Below are 14,522 nucleotides of genomic sequence, written 5' to 3' on the forward strand. Positions count from 1 at the left end.
AGTAAATAGTTCTGTGTGAATGAAGACTTTCATGGAAATGAACAATATGAACAGTTTTTTCCTCTCTTTGGAAGATGGAGCTAAACTTACGTTAGAGTTTGGAAGTGACGATTTCTATTATTTCCCTTTTCACAGGTCTTCCTAAGGGACAAGTCCATTTTTTTTTTTAAAAGCAAATAATCCAGCTGCTTGACTTCTCCCTTGGATTCAATGAAAACTTCAAGTCTCTCCTGTGTTGTAGAACTTGTTTCAACTCCCCATTAAATTTGTTGTCTAGGAAGTCTACTTGTTTTTCATAGGCAAATTAAAAAAAATGCAAGTTGTATCATAGTAAAAAAACACCAGTGTTTCTGGGTTATTAAATTGGATTAAAATATGCCAGAGCCATGGTGACAGTAATATCAAATGTGAAGTTCTTTAGACTCTCAAACAACTAATTTAAAAAATGAGAGGATTCTTCTATTCAAGTAGATGGCGTTTTTTGGACATTTGCTGTTCAGTCTCTCAACAGCTTTAAGTATCTCATTCTAAGTCAGAAGGGAATTGAATTGGCTTATTGAAAATCTTTTCCTGAATGCTTTATTGTAATGTGGAGATATATATGTAGTATCAACTATTTAACCATTTATATATATATATATATACATATACATATATACATATTTTGTATCATCTATTTAATCATTTATTATAATTTAACAGGATTGGTGTGGAAATTTCATGTTTTCCTTAGAACATTTTGAAAACACTGCTTAAGATATAAATGTTGCTATCATCTGAACTAAGGTAAAAATGTGAAATACTGATTCTGTGATTATACCAATCAAGTTGGGAGAGCGGAGCCATGGAAAGAACTTGGAGCCCCTGGCTTTCAGTGTAGGGCACATGGCTTGTGAGAGGGTATCACCTTGGAAGCCCTGATAGGTACCATATTGGACTACTGAGGCCACTTGAGCCTAAAGATTTTGGACCTTGGGTAACTTTAACATCATGATTCTGCTTAAAGCTTTCCTAATAGATTACATTTTGATACTTGAAATTTCAGAGCAATAAACTAGAGGAGAAAGAGAGACTTCAAGAAAACCTCAGAAGAGAAGCTTTTAGAGAACATCAGCAAAGGTAAGTTTATATTTTCAGAACTTTGTACCTTTTATAGACATATTATTCATTGTGCTTTTAAATTCTAGGTGATGGTAAGTAACTGTTCAAAACATCTGGTGTTGGATTGTTGACTATTAATTATGTAATTGAACTCTAGAAGTGAGGTTCTAAGTTTGGAGATATCTATACTCATTAAAGTATTCTTTAATAGTCAACAGATTAGAAAGAATACTGCCAAATTTGAGAAATTCCCCATTCTAAATAACTTGGAGGGCTTGCTTTTCGGTGATCCAGGTTACTTTTGATTATGAAGACTTCCAAAACACCAATATAAGGAAGATGTTGTTTGAAGGAAGTACGCAAGCAGAATCTAAACTAACTAGGGATTTACCTAATGGACTGAGGACTTATATTGTTGTAAACAAGAATTGAGAAATAATTTCACAATTATCAGCAAAGCTCCCAATTGGTGGTCATACATCAAGGTACTTTTTCCAGTATGACTTGTGAATTACAGCAGCTAACATGTATAGGGCAACTATTATGTGCTTTATAATGTAGATAATCTACTCTCTTATACAAGCTTTAAAGATAAGTTTGTGTTCAGCTCTAAGTAGCTAGGTTACTTGCACACTGCTTAAAAGAATAGACAAAGCCAAAGAACCATATTTCTTTCCCTAGGTTAATTCCAAATATGGTAGAATTAAAACCAAGCAGATTTGGGTTCAAAATCCTAGCTCCACTCTCCAGCTGTGACGTTGGACAAACTACTAAACCTCTTTAAAGCTTAGTTTTTCTAAAAAAAATTAGGGTTGGTAATATCTCTCCCATCGGCCATTTGTAAGGATTAAATAAAGTATCTTATATAGGGCTTCCCTGGTGGTGCAGTGGTTAAGAATCCACCTGCCAATGCAGGGTACATGGGTTTGAGCCCTGGTCCGGGAAGATACCACATGCCGTGGAGCAACTAAGCCTGTGCGCCACAACTACTGAGCCTGTGCTCTAGAGCCCGCGAGCCACGATTACTGAGCCCGCATGCCGCACTACTGAAGCCTGCGGCCCTAGAGCCCGTGCTCTGCAACAAGAGAAGCCACTACCATGAGAAGTCCATGTACCGCAACGAAGACCCAACGCAGCCAAAAATAAATATAAATAAAATAAATAAATTTATTTTAAAAATCTTATAAAGGGCTTCCCTGGTGGTGCAGTGGTTGGGAGTCCGCCTGCCGATGCAGGGGACACGGGTTTGTGCCCCGGTCCGGGAGGGTCCCGCATGCCGCGGAGCGGCTGGGCCCGTGACCCATGGCTGCTGGGCCTGCGCGTCCGGAGCCTGTGCTCCGCAACGGGAGAGGCCACAGCGGTGAGAGGCCTGTGTACCACAAAAAAAAAAAAAAAAAAAAATCTTATAAAAAATTTATTTAAAAAAATGGTATATAAGTGACTGAATTTCATGGGGACTTGATATGTAACTTCTTACAGAGGTTCTTGTTGAATGGGATCGGACAGCTTATTTTCTAGACTGTTTAGAGATTTCTGGTTCCACCAGAACTAGTCATTGGTCTCCCACTTTCTGATGGACTGTACTGACTGCCTCCTCTTATCTATTCCCGTCGTTACACCTCATTTGTAGAATTTAAGATCATTTTAATGTTGGGGTGAGCATATGTGACACCCTAAAGTGTGTCCCTCCTCCAAGTACAGCATCCTCTGGTTTTCTCATTCTGCTGAGATTCTCCTGCCTCTACTGTAAGCAACAGCTCCTTGCTTTAAGACTCAGAGGTTGGAATGTAAAAGAAGTTTCTCAGCACTTCACTTTGTCCATTAGCAAGTTGGGTACCTGGCCTCCACTACCCAGACCAGGAAAAGAGTGGGAGATAGAATGGGGTTGGGTGGAAATGCTAATGAATGATGTTATCTTTCCCCACTTTTGTTCTAAGGCAGACATGGGGGTAAGGAAGCTGGTGTGAAGCTAAACACCAGGAGAAGTTGGCTGTCTTAGAGAGAGATACAGGGCGGCAGGCAATAGATTAAGGGTTAAGGTATTATTGCCTCACCCTTCTTTGGTAGAGAATGGATGAGAGTTGATTTCTCGGCCAATCAGAGGAGTTGAATGCCCCCAGATGCCATGGGGGCATTGGTAGTCTGGAGACACAATAAGAACAAATGTATTTATCTTGTGGCATCCTTGTTTACACTGGAAAAGGGAAGACCTGCTTACCAATGAGGGGTCTCAGGTACAGGACTGGGAGGTGGAACAAGTCCATCCTCTGGGGAATTTTAAACATGATAAAGTGAAGGATGAGCGATTCTTGGAGTTTTAAAGGATGTGGGAGATTGTGTCATCAAACCTTTTTTTTCTAGTCCTCCAGCTTTTTGAGTCTGTGTTTTACTGAATACTAGAGATCATCCTTTTTCTGTAAAGAAAGAAGAGTTCTACCCTCAGGCACCTCACACACTATCAGTGGAGCTGAATTCAATTACACGCACATTTCACTCTTGATCTTTCTTCTGCTTATCATAAAAGTCCCAGTTAACCAAGAAAAGGAGAAGTTGGCTAAAAATGAGAAGTATCTCAAATTGATTGTTAAAGCCTATTGAGAAACACAAGAAGAAGTATATGTGTGTGTTTTTTAAATGTATTTTGTTTTGAAGTACTTTTGATATTAAAAGACCAATAGCTAATGAAATAAATGACCATTATATAGCTAGAAATATGAAAGAAACTTCTTGTATAAGATGGATCCTTATAACAAGCCTTTATCATATTTTCTTAGAATCAATTTATGGTGGAAGAATTGTATAGGAGAGCTATTAGAAATTTTTTTAACATCTTTATTGGAGTATAATTGCTTTACAATGGTGTTAGTTTCTGCTGTTTAACACTTAATTTTTATTTATTTATTTATTTTTGGCTGCGTTGGGTCTCTGTTGCTGCGTGCAGGCTTTCCCTAGTTGCAGTGAGCAGGAGCTATACTCTTCATTGCGGTGTGTGGGCTTCTCATTGTGGTGGCTTCTCTTGTTGTGGAGCATGGGTTCTAGGCTCGCGGGCTCAGTAGTTGTGGCTCGCGGGCTCTAGAGTGCAGGCTCAGTAGTTGTGGCTCATGGGCTTAGTTGCTCCGCAGCATGTGGGATCTTCCTGGACCAGGGCTCAAACCCGTGTCCCCTGCATTAGCAGGCAGATTCTTAACCACTGTGCCACCAGGGCGGTCCGAGACCTCTTAGAATTTTAACAGCACAAAGTTTTCACTAGACCAACCTGGCTGTTCCCTATTCCATCCCCTTCACCAAAAAATTAGATTCTCCTGAAGCTGTCAAACTAAGGATCACAGAATGGAAACACAAATGAGGAATTCTTTCAATGCTGTGATATGTGTGTTTCAAATAGCAGACTAGGAGTGGTGTTCTTTGTTTTGTTTTGTTTTCTGTAGAGAAGGGCAACCATGGACTTGAGCAGACTGTAAATCCAAGTTGCTGGAGAAAAAGCTCATGATATCATCCTGGGGCACCACCATGAGAATCTTAATGTATTCTTTCTTACCACCTTGTTCCTGACTTCATTCATTTGCTTCTGATTATTTTTAGTGTTGTCAATTATTTAGCTAACAGGCAGAAAACTAGGCTTTTATTGACATCCAGAGGGACTCTCCTGAGTGTAATAGTGAAAGCAGTTTATTGAATGCCTGTGGGGTTGCTTTCTAATTGTACGCATTAATCTGCCCAAGCAAGCTGGCTGAAAATACACAAGCAGATTGCATGTGCAGATGGAGCACACGGGATGGTTTTTATGAAAAGACCTCTGGAATGTACTTCTGCAGTACTGTCTTTTCCTTAAAAATCAAATGACTGTGACTATTTCAATTGGCGGCTGAGAACAGACCAGATTAATGGTGCATTAAGTCTGCTACTCTGGCTGGGGACAGACTCGAATTTCACAGTGTAGAGTTAGTTCTAGGATTCTTTTTTTTTTTTTTTTTTTTGCGGTACGCGGGCTTCCCACTGCCGTGGCCTCTCCCGTTGCGGAGCACAGGCTCCGAGACCATGGCTCACAGGCCCAGCCGCTCTGCGGCACGCGGGATCTTCCCAGACTGGGGCACGAACCCATGTCCCCTGCATTGGCAGGCGGACTCTCAACCACTGCGCCACCAGGGAAGCCCAGTTCTAGGATTCTTGAGCATGAAGGTGAAGGGTAGAAATAGGCTTCTAACCTTGGCATAGTTTTCACCATTATTTTACTCTGTCATTCTTTACTACTTATAAAAATACAAATGTGATTTTTCAGGATGGCTTTTTTAATTAGTCAATATTGCTGGTAGATTTGAGGATTTGAAGTAACAGTTAATAAACCTTTGTGTGTGTGTCTGTGTTTTGTTATAATCAAAGAAAGGATGTTGTGATTTAGGTTATTTAAATTTCAGCATTTGAAATTTAAATGGTAATTTATTTTGAGTCATAGTCATCTTTCTCACCATGTGGTTTTTGGATGGATGTCGAGACAGATTTGAATTTTGAGCCCATGTAATGAGTTATGGGGGTTAGGGTAAGATGTGAATCAGATGCATTTTGGGTACAGGTGTTAGGAAAAACAATGTTCTCTTAAGGATTTGCTGGAGAGGTGAGAATTGGGTATATTTTAAGCATTTACAATTTTAACTCATATCTAATAATCATTTAATCTAATAGATTGTACATTTGTATAGTTTTAAAAATATACAAAGTGCTTGGCTCTTTTAAATGTTATTTCAAAGTAATAAGCTGCTGTATTATTGAGAACCTATGGAGTGTCAGCAGTGTTAGGCATATATACATTTTTTCATTTAACGTTTAGATCAACCCTGTTAGGGATATATCATCTTCATTTTACAGGTGGAGGGTTGAGTAATTCAAAGTCACAGATATATTGAGCAATGCAGCCAAATCTTGGTCTTGAGATTTGGAGGACCAGGGATAATGAGTAATTCACAGGTGTGCTGTACTCACAAGGTCAGGATTATCAGGCTAGGGTGGGGGTGATAAGCCCTGTAGCTACACGGGGGGCCTGTGGAGAAGACTATAGAATAGGCCTGTGGAGAAGACTATAGAGTACGTCAGTTCAGAGATAGAGACTTGGGCAAAACTGACTTCTGATTCTTCCAAGGAAGATCTTAATTTTGCCTGCAAGAAGCAAAAGAAAAACTGAGGAAGTATGTCTGCTTTCTCTGATTTTCCTCACACCCGAAGGACATCCTTTCCCAGGTCCGACACTGGATTAATTCCACAGTTAAGCTTCCTGTAGGGTACATGGGCTTTTGTGAGCTCTCCTGGCTGGACTGTACTCCTAGGTACCAATATTTCCAGGGGAGAAGAGCTCAGTTCTTAAAACCTTGGCTGAAAAAGCCCTTGGAACCAAGCTCATTCCAAAGTAGGACCTTCTTATTTCTAAATTGCCAAGCACGACCATGAGCTCAGCCTGCCGATGGTAATGTTGGGAAGTTTTCTTCATTTCTGCCATTGGAACCACGCATCTCTTTAATTTCCATTTGAATGATGGTGTGATTAGTTCCTAGGAGGCACATCTTCATCTGTTTTAATTTCCTAGAGCGGAGGATCCAGGCAGGTCTGCTGAATATGCATGCTTAGGTTCCAAGTTTGTCTTCTAATATGCTCACTAAACTTCTAATGCCCTTCGTGGGAGCTTCCAAAAGACACTTAAGGGCTAAACTGATCCCTTATCCATATGGTAGGCTTAAATCCAACCTCACGTTTTATAATCCCAGTAAGGTGAACTGAAAGTCATCCTATTCGTAACTTTCTATCTTATGCTAATGAAGTGAACTTACAGGTACAAAAATCCTCTATTTGTTCAGAATGAGACTGAACAGTTTATCAGGAATCTGAGAGAATCCCTGTCTACTGAATGTTAAATCATGTTGATGGTTAAAATTTCTAGCCACTATCAATTCTTCCTGCAGATGTCCTGTGAATGTTAACTCATTTTCATTCCCACTGCCACTACCTTCATATAGGTATTTATCACATGCCACTTGCATTATGGCTTCTGTCTCCTAGTCATCCTCTGAGTTACTGGAATGGCTTTCTTACTCTCTTTGCCAACAGTCACTTTTCTCGATTGTCTTATATGTTTGTCAGATTTCATTTTCTACAGCACAGCTTTTGTCATGTCACTATCCTATTCCAAAAGCCTTGATTACTTCCCATTGCTTATGAAGTAAATTCCAAATTCTCTAGCCGCACGATGGGGGAATTGTGAGCCGCCTTAGTAAGATGTCAGAAAGGACTGATTGGGTTTGGGCCTCTGTCGGGTTGATTTCGGGAGAGGGTTTGAGGAAGCAGGGTTTTGTTCTGGGTTGGTTGTTATCAGGAAGCAGGGGTAATAGTGATTATGTATCAGGTATCTTTTTTTTTTGCGGTACGCGGCCTCTCACTGCTGTGGCCTCTCCCGTTGCGGAGCACAGGCTCCGGACGCGCAGGCTCAGCGGCCATGGCTCACGGGCCCAGCCACTCCACGGCATGTGGGATCTTCCCAGACCGGGGCACGAACCCATGTCCCCTGCAAAGGCAGGCGGACTTTCAACCACTGCGCCACCAGGGAAGCCCTCTTTTTTTTTTTAACTTTTTTTTATATTGGAGTACAGTTGATTAACAATGTTGTGTTAGTTTCCGATGTACAGCAAAGTAGGTATCAGGTATCTTAATCTTATTTAAAAGGAGGGAAGATACTTTTAATTAATTAATACTGTACTTGATAAATAAGCAGTAGTCACTCCTATTAGCCAAAATGTTGGGGTGTTTGGTCACTTTTGTGGTTTAGACAAGATTCATGTATCTTTCTTTGTTCAGATATATCATGGAGTGGTCTTTTTTTTCATGATTCATCACCATCATAAAGTGACCTCCTCTGATATTGATATTGTGTGAAATTACTTTCAATAGGAGAACACCAAGGCTTAGCTGTGAATGCCAGGGCAGCTCCTGGATGTCAGGAACAGCTTCTGTCTTTTTCAGGATGTAGTTAATAGTTGGTTAAAGATAAAAGTTGACTGGTGCTTTACAAAATAGTTTCACTTAAGTATCTCATCACTGGAACCTGGTACCATCAGTGCTCCTCTTGGGAGGGTAGATCTAGGATCAGACTGCCTGCCTGGTCTCAAACTTTAACCTCTCTCCTAACATTGAGCCTAGGTTTCCTCATATATAGCATGGGGTGGGGCTAATATTTGCTAACTCAAAGATTAATCAATATAACCCATGTAAGAAATCTAGCATAGTGCTTGGAGGGAGAAGGTAGAGTATAAAGGAACTCCAAACAAGGATAGCAGAGGAAGAAGTAAGAGAGAGGGACCAGCTGACTCCGGCCTTTATCTCCAAGGGTAGAGCCTAAGAACTTTTGGACACACGAAAAGACCCTGGGGCCTGGAAAGTGCTCCTGGTAAATGTACTATACCTGGGGGAATATGTGCCCCCCCCCCCGCCATCCTGGAGACAAGCTGCCTGCACAGCCAGCCAACTTTATCACTTTTGTATGAGTTCTAAGATGTTTACTGAAAAAAACTGCCACAAAATAAACTCCGGTCAAACAAATAAGGAATCCAAGAAAGAGGAAGATGTAAGATATCAGAACAATTATGAATAAAGAAGACAATGACATTTATAGCCAAATATATGATTAGCTTTTTTCTTTTTCTTTTTTATTATTAAGAATCAACATGATGAAATTAAAATCATGGAGGATTTCAGTGCTATGGAAGAGGCACAAGGGAGAGAGAAGGATAGGAAGTAAAACAATTATTATTTCTTTTGCACGAGTGAATGCTAGTGAATTCCAGATATTGATAGAAAAAAATAAGTAATTATGTGTTTATTATATGTTTAATTGTATTGTATGTACAAATAGGATATATAACAAAAACGTAAGAAGAAAAAAATCAAATGAAAAATTGATAATTACAACAAAAGGCAGAAAAGAGGGTGGAAGTTTTATAAGCAACAAGACAGCAATCACAAAAAAGGTATATAGGCTAAATTTCCTTATTTAAAAAAAAGTTCCTGGATTGCAGAAAAAAAAAAAAAAAGCAAAAATCTAGCTATATGCTACTCTAAGAGATATCTATAAAACAAAAGAGTTGGAAAACAAAGGCATGGAACATATATCCATAAATGCTAGTAAAAGAAGGCAGATGTAGCAATATTAATATGAGACAAAATTGAATGCAAGATGAAAAGCATTCAACAGGGTAAAGAATATTTTATGCACATAAAATATGTAATCCCGAAGATAATGTGAACTGTAAATATCAATATAGATTTGAAATATATGAAACAAAAACTGCTGAAGTCTGTAATATAGATTATGGATTTGTCAAATTTTCCCTTTATTCTCCGTAGAAATTAATAGGTCATCATGTGAACCAAAAAACTTCATAAGGAATAGAGGATATGAATAACAATGACTTGGCATGATAACATAGACATAGTTACAAAGTGTTGTACCTAGTTTATGAAAATACCTATTCTTTACAAATATGACTTAACTACCATTGGCCATGACTAAGGCCTCAAAGACTCTCAGTAAGTTCCAAAAATACCCCCAAATCCTATAAAGCCACTATTCCTAAGAAAAATGTAATAAAATTAGAAATTAAGCAATAAGAAATTTTAAAGTCTATCCACTTAAAAATTTTTTTCTAATTACCTTTTTAAAGGATTGTTAGGTTACCATCTGTCACCACACTAGACTTAATGCAGTGATCATTTCATAATGTATAAAAATATTAGGTCACTATGTTTTATATCTGAAACTAATATAATATTGTGTGTTAATTATTCAATTAAAAAATAAAAAAATTAAAGATTCAGGTTCCCTGGGAGGATGGGGGGAGACTATTAGGATAAAAAATTTTGAAACCAAAACTGAAATTACAAATTACTTTGGGATAAGAGAATATAAATTTTCAAGTATTCCACGTTAAAATCCATGGAATGTGACTACAAAATTATTTAGAAGATGCAGAAGTTTAAAAGCTTTTAGAAAAAATGGAAATAAAATAACTAAGCATTTTACTAAGATAAGATTATAGCCATAAAATAAATACAAATAGAAGGGAGGAAGAAATAAAGGGGAAAAAGTGATGAAGTTGAATAGAAAAATTTATCATCACTAAATTAAACCAAAAACTAGGTTTATTTGGAAAATTCTGGTAAAATAGATAAACTTTTGACTTGTCTGAGTAAGGAATAAGGAAGAACTCCAAGGATAAGAAAGGAAGTATAACCAAAATTCGAGAAGAGAAATACTATGTCCTACTTCTGTTAATTTTTTTTAACCCAGATTTCCTCATTTATTTCCTAGGAAAATATATGCTATTAGACTAGAAACCTGAATAGAATAAAAACTCTAAATGGAAGGGAAAATGTAGTTTGATCTCACCTAAAAAAGACAATAGGCCCAGTTGTTTTGAAAACAGAAGAAGGTAACTTTCTCAGTAAAGTCTGGAACAGGATAAGAAGGGCATTTGCTATTTACCACTGATACTGATTTTTAGATAGAAAATTAGAGAGAGTTTCTATTTCTAACAAAGAAAGAATTTAAATATTGGAAAGGAAGAGATATAAGTGCCTCTGATTGCTCACCTAAAACCTCTCAAGGAAATCAACTAAAAAATTATTAGAACTAATACAAATAGTTTGACTATCATGAATGAATCTAAAATCAATATGCAAACACTTCTGTCTTTGCACCATCAGACACACCATCAAAAGCTCATTATAAAATATAATTGAAAGAAAAATTTCATTTACAATAATCATCCACACTGTAAAAGAGGTGAGTGTAAGCCTAATAGACCTATACATAAAATAAAATACCTAAAATAAAATGAAAATATTAAATGTAGATCATCTATTTACTATAGAAGGGGAAAAAATCAACATTGTAAAGATAATTACACTCTTATTTATATATAAATTAAACAGGACCTTTTGTGAAATTTGCTAAAACATTTTTAAAGAGAAAATATGAAAAAAAAATAGACAAACCTGAAAAACTGAAGGGACAGGGAGAAGCTTGTACCAGGTATCGTATACAACATAGGTATGGTAGTAATAACAAAGTGTTATTGGCATTGTAATAAATAAACTTAGTGAATGGGAGAGAGTCTACAAATAGACCCATGGGTATATGGGAATTTAGTATTTAGGACTTTAGCTATTGATAAAGGTATTTGTTCAGTCAGTGTCAAAAGGACAGATAATTTGACAAATTGTACTAATTCAGCACAATTAGAATGTAATGAAGAATGCTTTTATAATTTTGTGGTAAAACTCCTTTCTACGCTATATACACAACTTAGAAGCCATAAGAAAAAAATACAGATTTGACTACAGAAAAAAACCTATGATAGATGACGTAATGAACTACGTTACAAGTAAGTGATAGTCTAGGAGAAACTATTTGCCTCAAAAATAATGGGCAAAGGCTTAATTTCACAAAGAAGCCTTACAAATTAATAAGAAAAAGGCAACTCTAGAAAAATTGGCAAAGGGCTTGAAACAGATAGTTAGAAGAGAAGAAATATAAATAAATGAAATACTCAGCTTCACTAATCAGAGAAACAATATTTTAATTTATTACATTGGTAAAAATATAAATGTATTGATAATAACTCACATTAGGAAATGTGCTTTCATTTATTCAACAATATGTACCTGGTATGTGTCAAGCACTATACTAGGTTAGTAAGTTCCTGGTACGTACCGTGAATATCACTGAGTCGTGCTCCTGTTGCCCTCCCTCCATCTAGGCCCACTTCACTCATTTATATCACCGTCTGCACCATGCAGTCATTGGCATTTGTGCGTCAGCTGACAGGAGGTGAGAGAAGAAAAAACTGCCCCATTCACTCCCAGCAAGATGAAAAGAACCAGGGAGATATTTGTCACTGGTATTTTTTCAGTGAGGGTACCTTTTAAATTATGACTAGCTTTAAAATCGGTAGTTTAACATTTTTATTAGTATGTTCTTTTTTTTTTTGATGTGGACTATTTTTTAAAAAAATCTTTATTGAATTTGTTACAATATTCCTTCTGTTTTATGTTTTGGTTTTTTTGGCCGCAAGGCATGTGGGATCTTAGCTCCCCGACTAAGGATTGAACCCATACCCCCTGCATTGGAAGGCAAAGTCTTAACCACTGGACCGCCAGGGAAAGTCCCTATTAGTGTGTTCTTATGTGTCTTGTCATGGTGCAAAGTTGGCGGTTACCTGGTGGGTAACCAGGTAGAGGAAGGTGCGTAGCACCTTGTAGCCCTGGGGTGTGATTAGTGGCAGGAACCTGATTCACAAGCTCCTACAGATCTAAGTGAATGTTTTTGAGCGTATTCTTTTTTAAAATCCTTGCTGTTTATCTATTTTATATGTGGTACTGTGCATCTGTTAATCCCATACTCCCAATTTATCCCTCTCCCCGCTTCCCCTTTGGTAACCAAAAGTTTGTTTTTCATGTAAACTGATTCTTCCATGAACGTTAGAAACCCTAGTTGTCTTTTCTAACTATTTTTTTTAAAAAGCCTTGTAGGAATTATCTTTGCATTTCTGTCTCCTATTTAAATGAGCCAACAGACACACATTTCACTCTCTGTGGCCTTTCCCGTATATTTTATCCTTTCAAAAAAGTCAAAAACTTTTTGATTGATGAATCTCCATTAACATTAATATTCCATCATATTGCAATATAACCAGCCATATCCCTTTCCTTCCCTGACTTTCTCACCCTCAGTTTCTCCTTCCAAACCCCTACCTGTCCTCAAACTACTGGGATAAATGAGTACACGTTTTTATACTCTGGGCCTAGGCAGCTCCTAGGCCTGATACCAAGACAGCTTAAGGATGGGTGGGTTCCTCCCCTTTCCCACATTCTCCTCCCCTGACTAAGGTTCTGAAATAACTAAGATGCCTAGCTTAATCCTTGAGAATTCTATTCTTCTACTCTTCCTCAGCTCTTCTTGGCCTCTTCTTATGTACTACTTGTGGAACTGATGACCTAAATGGAGAGCTAATTCTCTTGTATATATAAATTTATGTTGTATTACTAGGGTTGGCTAATTGCTGTGATCAACAGACCTCAAAATAAATAGTTGCTTGAGCATTATTATTATTTTTTTCTCATGTAAGACATGGGTGAACAGGTTTGAGAGGAGACCCCCTCCACTCAGATATTCAGGCACCGAAAACTGTTAGCAGTGCTACCACCTTCAATACACAAACGACTTCCAACTTTGTGCTGGGGTTTGCCTCTATTCCGGACAGCCAGAAGGAGGAGGAAAATGTGTGGAGGTGCATGCGTAGGAAACTTATTATGAGTTCATCCTGGAAGTGGTGTGTATCACTTCCTCATTCCATTGGTCAAAACTCAACCACATGGCCAGCCTTAGCAGTAAGGGAGGCTAGGAAATGTAGTCAGGTTGTGTGACTAGAAGAGGAGAACTTCCATTCTGATGGATATTTAGCAGTCTCTGCTACAATGGGATTATGTCCAGGTGATGCTACGCTGAAGAGACATTTTAGGATAAGCCATAGGCATCACCCTAAGAACAAGTGTCATAAGGTGGAGATGAGTTAAGTAGATCTTCAAAACCAGTCTGTTATTGGTGGTCCATCCTCAGTTGTTCTATGGAGAATAAAGGAAGGGATCCTGTATTTATGCCTGGGTCAAAGTGATAAAGTGGGAGAGGATCACCCCCCTCAGTAGGTGGCAGAGTCACAGTGGTGACAAAGAAAGAACCCCCATGAAAAGGTGACTCAGTGCTAGAGTCCAGGGTTCTTAGTTTTGTTGGATTTCCCGTCCAGTAGATCTTCCTCCTTTTGCCCCTCAAGGAGGTTCATATATTTTGTTTTTATTAAATACGACCATAATTACCTACAGGAATTCCAGTCCAGTTCAGCCAATGTGTGGAATTTACAGTATTGATAGTAGAAAAAGGCCATTTAGCCTGGTAGCTTGGAACTTGTCTTGTTTGTATAGTTAATCACTTGGGAGTTATCCACCATTCTTCACAGGCCCCTACTTGTATGCCTCTGACAGTCCTGTGGCCCTGTCATTATGATTGTGGCATGAGTGGGGCAGTGATCGTTGGCACAAAGGCCATGCCTGGTGGTTAGCAACCCAGCCAGCTTAGTGCTTGGCATTGGCAGGTAAGAAGCAACTGTTGGAACACAATGCAGGGCTGCCAGCCTACTTGGTCTGAAGCTCCTTATCTGCTTATTATCATGGTGCTTCTTTTTCACTGCTTTCTCCCGTGGTCTGCTCTCAGCTAAGGATATTCAGAAATCTTAACCAAACTTCTGGCAATACTCTTCTTTTTGCACTTTTGACTGATGGCTTCATAAAGCCCCAGACAACGGGGCAGCTTCCAGCCTCTGCGACTTCAT

The 14,522-nt window shown here is 38.4% G+C and overlaps 1 protein-coding gene across 3 annotated transcripts in view; it reads left to right on the forward strand.

Annotated features, from left to right (window-relative positions):
* The window catches only part of EPSTI1 (epithelial stromal interaction 1), a 96,933-nt gene that overhangs the window by 39,477 nt on the left and 42,934 nt on the right, over positions 1-14,522 (forward strand). For all 3 annotated transcript variants that reach the window (XM_082859622.1, XM_082859623.1, XM_082859624.1), the window contains exon 6: positions 1,046-1,119. In XM_082859622.1, coding sequence (XP_082715748.1) covers positions 1,046-1,119 — 74 coding nt within the window. The remainder of the gene's footprint in view (positions 1-1,045; positions 1,120-14,522) is intronic.

This window comes from Leucopleurus acutus, assembly GCF_964270905.1.
Source record: "Leucopleurus acutus genome assembly, chromosome: 18".
In the NCBI taxonomy this organism is placed as follows: Eukaryota; Metazoa; Chordata; class Mammalia; order Artiodactyla; family Delphinidae; genus Leucopleurus; species Leucopleurus acutus.